Source organism: Podarcis tiliguerta (assembly GCF_965153285.1).
Source record: "Podarcis tiliguerta genome assembly, chromosome: 17".
Lineage (NCBI taxonomy): Eukaryota > Metazoa > Chordata > Lepidosauria > Squamata > Lacertidae > Podarcis > Podarcis tiliguerta.
In genome coordinates, this window is record NC_139550.1 from 38931864 (window position 1) to 38941952 (window position 10089).

The window sequence follows — 10089 nt, forward strand, 5'->3', positions numbered from 1 at the left end:
AACTTTGCGAGTACTTGGGACTTGCAAAAATGACAGAATCAATAAGAAAATAAGTCAGCAGATAATCTTTAAAAAGAGTGGGAATGCTTCAGTAATTACTTAAGGAAACAAGGTTCCACCTCTGAGATTTGGTTGTTTTTGGAATAACTCCGTAAATAGGGATACATCGCTTCCTCATACCAAGGTGAGGAGAAAACATTAAATGCAGGGCGGGAAATTAGTAAGATGAAAGTCCACCACATCAGAATAATTAAAATAGATAAAGAGATTCAATCCATATGGAAAGGTATCATATATGAGAAATGCTATGATAGGACTGAATCGTATTGAATTGTATCTAACAAAAGATACTTATTGAATCTTTTTAAATTTTTTGTTATTGTCTTTGTTTTTTCTCGTTTCTTCTTTCTTTCTTTTTTATATATGTTGAGATGTAAGGTTTCAAAGTCTGATATTATTTGATTTATATAGAAGTTAGCAATGTATGTATTTGTTATCTATGTATTTACTTGTATGTTTTAAAAAGCTGAACAAAAACAAACAAACAAAACCCAAAATTATACGACTGTTGACTTCCTGCTTGAGCCACCATGGTCAACAGCAGTTCCCATGATAGCAGAAGCTGGGCGTTCAGCCAATTAAGGATAATCTGAGAGTAATTATCCTTGCAAGCCCCCCCTCCCCAGGTTGGGGGGCTGAGCTCACACTCGCAGATCGTCCGATACCTGCTTTTCACTTCTACAATGCGGGGGCAGAGGATACTGAATGCATAGCACTGCACGTATCGGTAACTCTCCAACGCAGTCACTATGAGCAGCAGTTCCTCTGTTTTTTAAGATAGATATGAATTTGGACTTAAGAAACAGACATGTTCTGGAAGGAGATAAGATAACCTGCTAAATGAATCAGCCACTGAGTGCCAAGGTCTCGATCTGGAGAGGACTACCATTACACAGTGGTACCACCCGTTACAAACGCTTCAGGTTACAGACTCCGCTAACCCAGAAGTAGTACCTCGGGTTAAGAACTCTGCTTCAGGATGAGAACAGATATCGTGCAGTGATGGCGCAGCGGCACCAGGAGGCCCCATTAGGTTAAGAACAGTTTCAGGTTAAGAACGGATCTCCAGAACGAATTAAGTTCTTAACCTGAGGTACCACTGTAACTGGATTGGAAGGTGGGTGGAGGGAAGCCTTTGTTTCATCTCTATATATGCACTATGTGTTTTTATGATTTGGTAACCCTTCACAGAAGAAAGGAAAATAATTTCTAATGGAATATAATTGGATTGCAACTATTAATGGTATGCGAGAGGGAATCAACAAAAACATAATTTGTACGGACTAATTGAAAGAGTGGAACTGTGTGGAATATGGGATGTTTTGTATAACCCCCTAATGAGGACCCTGACTTTGATTTATTACGGCTCGGGAGAGATACCAGCTTGTTAAAGGACGGTAGGAGATCGAAGAGAAATGCTGGAAGTCTGCCCGGAGCAAAGGATAGATGCAAAAGAAAGATGGCGGAGAAGATTGCACAGTAAGAAATGAGTTCTCGGAGTGGTGGTGGTGGTGGGATGCCAGCAACAGGAAAGGAAAGACAAACATTAAAATGTATTCATGCCATGCTATCCCAGCAAGGAGACTACCCAAAAACCCCCACCATTCAGGAAAGAAGATACAGCAACAGGTTAGGAAAACAATGGGAGGGACCTCACCGTTTCGTCCAGGAACCGTACCCTAGTTTTCATAGCCTTCACCACAAAGACCGCTACCACGTGAGAAATCCGTGGATCAGCGTCCACCAGTAAAAACTTTACTTGGTCCTCAGAGTTGACTATTGATTTGGGAATAGTTTGTAACATCGCATCCCTGAAGGCCGAATAGATGGGACAATACAACATGTAATGTGTGAGATCCTCTTGGGTTCTCATATGACAAAGACATATACGTTGCTCTGCTGGGATTTTTATAATTTTATTGTTATCTTTTAATAATGTTTTATGGTATTTTGTGTAAAGGCATGGACCTCACAAATTCAATAATAAATAAAATAAAATAAAATAAATACATGTACAAAATACAAAATGTATTCCACACAGAAAATTACAAGATATAAACCCCTCTGGCAAACTAACAGAAATGGAACAGTTAAACATGAATGAAAGTCATTATGTCAATGGCTGTGAAAATAAAGGATTAACATTGGAACTGTATTACTTGGATTAAATAAGAATGGAAGCAGGAAGAAGGAATAACAACAGCATCTCCCCAAAATCAGAACATGGGAAGTCACCCAAAAATGTTTAATTTCATATGGAATAATTTGCTCTTTTAATTGTATTATGATTTGGTATTGTATTTGTGGCTCATAGCGAGATGAACGCCGCAACCCCAGAGTCAGCCACGACTGGACCTAATGGTCAGGGGTCCCTTTACCTTTACCTTTATTGGATTATTATTAATGAAAAATTAATAAAAAATATTATAAAAAGCAAAACAATTATACAACCGTCTGTAGACACCTGAAGTCCGCCCTGTATTCAGGGGTGGAGGAAGGGGGGTGCGGTAGGTGCAGGCCGCCCTGGGTGTCACCACTGGGGGGGGGGTGAAAAAATGTCGGGTGGCACTCACCACCTGCAGCCACGCATCTCTCCTGGAAGTGACGCGGTGGCTTGGGCGCGTGCAGGCTCCATGCTGCCCAGATAGTCCGCCCACTGCCTCCCCCCCCCAGCTGTAGGACGGCTGAGTGGGAGGAGGCAGGCAGACTCTGGAGGCCCCATGGTGTGCCCCGCCCCATGGATGGCTTGTCCTGCCCTCACCCCAACCCTATGGGTGGCTCGCCCTATCCCCGCCCCGCCCCAGGCGCTCAAGCGGCTTCCTCCACCACTGCCTGTATTGGGAAGCTTTCAATGTCTGATGTATTGTGTGTTCTTTAATTCTCTGCTGGAAGCCACCCAGAGCCAAGGACTACTATTATTATTAGTAGTAGTAGTAGTAGTAGTAGCAGTAGTAATAGTAGTTCTAGTATTTTAGTACACAGACAAACCTTTGGAGGAAGTAGTAGAGTGGTCACTTAAGGGTCGCCAAAAAAGAGGACACACACACAGAGATTTGCATAAAAAATGTATATTCTGTATATGCAAATTTAGAGAAGATTACCATAATTTAAACAGAAGTACAGTGCATCTCACCCAAGTGGGGGAAATGTTGACAAATGAACTGTGTGCCTTCCCAATCAGTTGTTCAGGTTCTCATTGCTGAAGGACAACTTCAATACCTGGGTGCTCTTTTCTCAGTCTTTGTCTTCAAAGCAGACTCAAGGAAGACAGGGCTTCAAGCAGGGAACACCTTCAGACTGGTGGCTGCTTTCTTATAGCCCTTCAAAATAGAAGACTGTCCTCTGTAAAGTAAGATGCATGGTCACCCTAGGAGGAAGTTAAGTTTTGCAAAAACCTGGCTTGGCATTCAGACATGCATCTAGTTATATATATTTAGATGGCAATCCAGTCAGATGGGCAGGGATAATAATAATAATTAATAATAATAATAATAATAATAATAATAATAATAATAATAGGAATTAGCTATGACTGACTGCTTGACTAGCTTCTCTGAATTGCCCAATGCCAGTTTCCACTCTGGCAAGGTGGAAGAAGCCTTTAATCACTGACAGCCTCTCATCTAAAGGGGGAAAAATAGAGAAAAGTAATTGAAACAACCCCCATTCTATGGAAAGAGAACCCAGCATTAGGGTGATTTAGAGAATTACTGTATTTTTTGCTCTATAAGACTCACTTTTTCCCTCCTAAAAAGTAAGGGGAAATGTGTGTGCGTCTTATGGAGTGAATGCAGGCTGCGCAGCTATCCCAGAAGCCAGAACAGCAAGAGGCATTGCTGCTTTCACTGCATTTTGTTTTCTTGTTTTCCTCCTCCAAAAACTAGGTGCGTCTTGTGGTCTGGTGCGACTTATAGAGCGAAAAATACGGTATCTGAGGGGCAAATTGGAGGCTATCCACCACTCCCTGTGCACAGGAAACAACAGAACAGGCTTGCAAACTTGCAGACTTGCAAACAGAAGCCTTTCATTTGGTGTTAGAAACCCTTGCTGAATGAAATGTACTTGTGACTAGATCTTATTGAAGGATCCTGCCTATAGGGAAGCAGATCCCTTCATAATATTGCAGTTTAGTCTTGTGTGGAACCTATTTTGATTGTATGCAATGCTTCAGTGGTTCTGACCTTGAGTCAAATCTGTTTTAAATGTAGGGTGGTTACTTAAACATTGCAAAAATGAAGATGCAATACAGCCTAGATTTGCATAAAATTTGCTAGCACATATTAAATTTGCATAATTCTTACAATTCAAATAAAAATGCAATACATTTCACTATAGTGGGGAAGACAGTGTTTGTTTGTTTGTTTGTTTGTTTGTTTGTTTGTTTGTTTGTTATTATGGCAAAACAGCCAGCATATTAGAGAGAAGACAGTGAGCAGATACCCAGTGTGCCTCTTCAGTCTGCTGTCCTGATGTTACTAAGTGCAGATAGACAAAGCTCTCCATTATTATGGTCTTGGAATATTAATATGGACTTGGACAGGACACCCCTTCAAATAGAGGACTGTGCTCTGCAAAGTAGGAGACATGGCCAGACTCCTGATAGGAGAGCTTCATGTGTGAATGTGCCACTGCATTATTCTTACAATTATAATCAATATGCCATAGTTATGCACTGAATGGCTGGACAGTCAGCCATTCAGTATGTCAGCCTAAGAAGTGGCATCTCTTGGCATGGAAAATTCAAAAGACAACAAAGGGCTGACCCATAGAAGAGGGAGCAAGCTTGTTTTCTCCTGCTCCGGAGGGTAAGACATGAAGCGATGGCTTCAAGGTACAAGAAAGGAGATTCCAACTGAACATCAGGAAGAACTTTCTGACAGTAAGAGCTGTTTGACAGTGGAATGGTCTCCCTTGGGAGATGGTGGACTCTCCTTCCTTGGAGATTTCTAAGCAGAGGTTGGATGGTCTTCTGTCATGGATGCTTTAGTTGAGATTCCTGCATTGCAGGGAGTCAGACTAGATGACCCTTGGGGGCCCTTCCAACTCTATGATTCTGTGATTCTGTGACATAGAAACCCTTGGATCAACGTGAAAACCATTACCTCTCTTTTCACCAGTTATTCTCATCAACACTTCCTGTGTGAAATGCTGTGATCATAAGGATTCTACATTGATGCCACACGAAGGCAGAAACCATCCCCATTCATCAGAGGCATTCACAAAATACAGGCTTACATCCTTTAGGAGTTTAGTTGACTTTGCTTCCAAAAAGCTTCCTCAGGGCTTCCTTCATCTTGTCATTTCTCAGAGTGTAGATGAAGGGGTTCAGCATGGGTGTAACCACAGTGTACATGATGGCAGCCAGTGTATCCTTCTCAGCTGAGAAGCTGGTTGAGGGCTGGAAGTAGACCCAGATGACAGTGCCATAAAATAGGGTCACCACAGCCAGGTGGGACCCACAGGTAGAGAAAGCCTTCCACTTTCCCTCCTTAGATGGAACCCTCAACACAGCCATCAGGATGCGTGTATATGACAGGACAATGAATGCTAGAGCTCCATTAACAATCAGAGCTCCTTCTGTGTGCACTATCAGAGTGTTCAGATAGGTGTTGGAGCAAGAGATCTTCAGCAATGGGAAGACATCACAAAAGAAGTGAGGCACTTGATTGGAGGCACAGAAAGAGAGGTGGGATGTTAGGAGGGTGTGCAGGAGAGCATGGAGGTGAGAGGTCAGCCAGGAGGCAGCCACCATTAGTAGGCAGGTCCTGTTGCTCATCACTGTGGTATAATGCAGAGGCCGACAGATGGCCACATAGCGGTCCAGTGCCATGGATGCCAAAAGAAAGCTGTCACTGATGCCAAAAGCAATGAAGAAGTACATCTGGGCCAGGCACCCACCATATGAGATCTTCCTCACTCCCGAGACTGTATTGGCCAACATCTGGGGCACGATGGTTGTTGTGAAGCAGATGTCCACAAAGGAGAGGTTGCTGAGGAAGAAGTACATGGGAGTATGGAGGAGGTGGCTATCCAACCTTATGGCCAGTACAATAGTCAGATTTCCCAGCACTGTGATGATGTATATAATCAGGAAGGTAGTGAAGAACAACAGGTTCCAGTCTTGCTGGCTCGTGATGCCTAGGAGGATGAATTCAGAGACAGTGGTCCTGTTGTCTATCTCCATCCTGTTAGAAGACTCTATCCTGCATTGCAGAGGGTTGGACTAGATGACTCTTGGGGTCTTTCCCAACTCTGCAATTCTATGATCCTATGTAGGGAAGTAGAAGAGAGAGTGTAAGACAATGAACACAAGGCAAAGAATGCTGGAGATACACAGTCATTGCAGAAAAACCTATCAGAGATTAAAAAAAAATATTGTGAGTACCGTTATTCTGCAAGAGAAACAGGAGATACAACATGCTTTGAATCATGAATCTTTCCCATCCCTGCAATTTTTCAATCTCCTTTTGAAAAACAACCCAACCCCCCATAACCACAAATAAAGTTTGTGAGACAGCTTGTAAAAAAGATCATGTTGGAGGAATTGCAAGCCCACATTAAAACAGTTGATTTAATTCAAAGAAGTATATAACTCTGGTAGGGGAACATCCCTCCAGCTGCAGGCTGTGGCGCCCCAGCCAAGCATGGGGAGGAAATAACTCCCTCCTCTCTAGGTGGAGCTCGCGTATGAGCCCAGCAAATGCACTCAGCCCCAGTCAAATGTTTACCTAAAATGTGCATCCCACTCCCAAAAGGCAGACCTCTCAGGCCCACCAGGCATGAGCACAAGCAAAGTCCTGAACCCAAAGTTGTCACATTTCCCCAGCTCTTTTCTCACTCACATTTTCCTTCTTACCTGCTCATACTCAGTTCACGCTATGAGACCATGCCACTCCCAGAGGGCTGAAATCTATAAACCACTTGATTGTAAACAAACAAACAAGATCCCTGAAGCAGTTAACAAAAAACTAAAACTTTAAAATGGTCGATAAAAATATTTTAAAATATGCAAATGGTGCTTAAAATCAATGGTAGCGAAAAGGAAATCAAATACATTTACCGGTAACTTCTGAATAAAAATGTTTTAAGCAATTACTGAAAAGAGCACAGTGTGGAACAAGAATTACATGGCACCTGGAACTGTGTCCGTTGCACAGATTGAAGTAGTTGGGGATGGGGATATAGGGGGTCAGGCCATCCTCCAAGTAAACTGGTCCCAAGCTCTGAAGGCTTTTGAATGAGACGGTGTCTGGCTTTCTAATGATTCTAGGTCCAACCAAATCCTCCACCCAAAGAAACTGAATGCCCACCCAGATGGGTGTTTTTGCAAGTGCACTGATGCAAAGGTAGTCCATTGTTGGTGGGTTTATACTGGACCATCCACACATCCACCCACTTCGTCAGGTGCTCCCCGTGTTTCTGCGTTATTGCTGTCTGGAGGGGCACTCTTGCACTACAACACAACAACAGCAGAACAAAGCCCTTCATAAGGTGACATTTGCCTGATCCAACAGGCTCTTTTTACGTTCTTGTGTAAAAACCTACAGCTTTCCAAGAAACTGAGGAAGAGAGTGGGATCATCAACTCCTAACCAATAAATTAGCCCTGATCTGTTAATCCCCACATCCTTTTTCTTTCTATAAACCCAATGAGAATTGCAATGCGTCTTGGATTCTAGTCTTCCATTCTCCCAAACCTCATTGGAATGATGCTCTGTATTTCTAAATACAATAGATCATAAATCTCATCTTTCCCACTGGCCAATAACACAGCACGAATTGAGTCTTACCTGTGGTAATTTTGGAGGAGGCTCTTCTTGCTCTAGCCTTGCAGTGAACCGCAGGTGAATGAAAGGAGGTAAAAGCACAGCCAGTTGACATTGGTCTGTAGTCTGTGGCTGGTTTTTCACCCTGTGCAGCAGGCAGGACGCACACCAAGCTGGGAAAAAAGCATCTTAGATCCTTTCAGGGGTTTTTTAAGCACTTTCTCAAATCTGCTGGGAAGAATTCCCAAGGGTGCAAAGAGACAGAACTATTTAGAATACTTCCTGTGATTGCAACTCCTATGTTTATATGTAGTTTTGCCAAATCTATCCCTTTGTGTAAAGCAATTTCCCCATATACAATGCATTTTAATGTTATTTTAACAAATATGTGTATTTTATGCCCACTTTACCCTAGTACATGTATTTGTGTACACATTATCTGGCTGAAGAACTGTGTTACAAATTTCAAAGAATGGCTGTGTTTCACTTCACATTATTGATTTGAAAAGTGCAAATTAAGTAGGTTTGCCTTCAAAAGTGAACTGAATCTCTCCCCCACCCGTTGCCTCCTCCAATGGATAGAGTGGAGAGATGATGCTTCTGAACCAACTTCAAATCAGGATACTTGGTTTTTTTTGGTCCTGTGTTCCTGTGGGAGGTGGGTGAATTGTGAGAGAGCAAAAAAACAATTGTCTTTTGGTTTGGCACTCTGGCACAAACCAGCTGATTTGCACCAGAGCACTGAACCACAAAATGGGGCATTCTGAAATCCATTCAGAAGCCAGTCTGTAATTTCAGGGTGTCCTGCTCAAATCAGGACAGTTGATGGGTATGTGTTCTCAGGTCTGGCCTAAACGTAGAATCACAGAATTGTTGAACTAGAAGGGACTATGAGTGTCATCTAGTCCAGACCCCAATCTTTGGCCCAATGTGGGGCTTGAACCCATGACCCTGAGATTAAGTGTCTCATGTTCTATCAACTGGATGAACTCTAAATGGATTTTACTATGGAATGCTGAATGTATATTCAAGGTCCTGTAACAGAATTGTCCAGCTTCTCCTCTGGTACATGCCCTGTGTGGTTTAACCCCACTCAATTTTGTTGTTGTTGTTGTTGATGATGATGATGACTGAATTTATATACCGCCCTATACCCAGAGGCCTTGTTGACTCCATCTCTCTCGAGGTGCATGCTGGAGTGAATTAAAGGCCACATGAGCTGCTCTGCCTGAATCAAAGATATCTGCATTTACATATCCCCACCTTCGTGTGGGGAGGACTGTTTCCTATAGATGTTGGGGACTTTGCCCTTTATTGACTCCTCCAACATCACAACTCCACCATTTGACTGTTTCATTCCTCAAAACACCTGTGTGATGAACTTTTCCATTTCACCCTCTGTTGTCTCCATTTCCCCCCACATAATAAGATGTCTTGCTGCTCAGTTTCAAAAAATAATTATTGGAATAGAGCACCATGAGATGAGTAGTGGCAAAATGGGTTGAGCTTAATATAAGAATTAAAATATGTCTTGAAACCCCAGTTATGGGCTCATCCACACTTCTGTTTGTCCCTTGCCTAGAAAACATGGCTCTGAGCTGCTTTCTGTTTGCCCCGCGCTTTCTAGGCACAGCTCTTAGCAATTTTGCCCTTGCCCCACCATCTCCCCAAAGAAAATCCATTCTTTAGCGATAAATCAGAGCAAATGTCTATCCGGAGAAAACTCAATTGACATGTATCAGCTGGAGCTTCTGAACCAGTCTCACATGGAATGGGTTACAGCAATCTAGCTTGAGGTTACCAATGAATGGACTACAGTGGCCAGGCTATCTCCTTTCAAGAATTGCAGTAGTTGGTGAACCAAGACTCCCCTAACCACAGGACATGGGGCTTCTAGTGGCCAGCACCGCCAAGGTAGGGCAAGGGCACTGGCAAGGGAAGCTGGACAGGAACAGGCAGCACTCTGGGGGGGGGCAGGCTGTGTGTTGCGCGCATGCTCAGAACATGCACAGCCCTGCGAGTCGCCTCATGGGTGGTGTCCTCCACAGGCAGGCCGCTGCTGCTGATCGTCTGCTTGACCCCCGCTGTCGCTCACCTGGCTAGCTGCCACCTGCCACCAACTCCCCACCCCCCATGGTCCACCTACAAATGTGTCCAGGCTTCTGCTTTTGGAAATATGGCAACCCTGGCTGGGTAGGAAAATAAAGATGCACTAAAGACAAAGTTTCCAGCTATGTTTCCCATCAATTAGTAATGATGACCAT

At 43.3% G+C, this 10089-nt stretch overlaps 3 protein-coding genes across 4 annotated transcripts in view; 1 reads left to right on the forward strand and 2 right to left on the reverse strand.

The window, feature by feature from the left end:
• The window catches only part of SHFL (shiftless antiviral inhibitor of ribosomal frameshifting), a 320289-nt gene that overhangs the window by 86800 nt on the left and 223400 nt on the right, over nt 1-10089 (forward strand). The gene's annotated exons all lie outside the window — the stretch shown is intronic.
• The window catches only part of LOC310668132 (intercellular adhesion molecule 2-like), a 200882-nt gene that overhangs the window by 83886 nt on the left and 106907 nt on the right, over nt 1-10089 (reverse strand). The gene's annotated exons all lie outside the window — the stretch shown is intronic.
• LOC310668139 (olfactory receptor 1f45-like) lies at nt 3148-6310 on the reverse strand. 2 transcript variants are annotated; one of them, XM_083421136.1, is made up of 2 exons: nt 5296-6310; nt 3148-3380 (listed from the first exon to the last, which is right to left on the reverse strand). In XM_083421136.1, the coding sequence occupies exon 1, from the start codon at nt 6242-6244 to the stop codon at nt 5309-5311; it is 936 nt and encodes a 311-aa protein (XP_083277262.1). In that variant the 5' UTR covers nt 6245-6310; the 3' UTR covers nt 3148-3380; nt 5296-5308. The 2 variants fall into 2 exon arrangements, with proteins under 2 accessions (XP_083277262.1, XP_083277261.1); XM_083421135.1 differs by having other exon boundaries at nt 3148-3402.

Coding starts and splice junctions, on each gene's coding strand:
- LOC310668139 (XM_083421136.1), bottom strand. CDS start 6,244: ATGGAGATAGACAACAGGACCACTGTCTCTGAATTCATCCTCCTAGGC.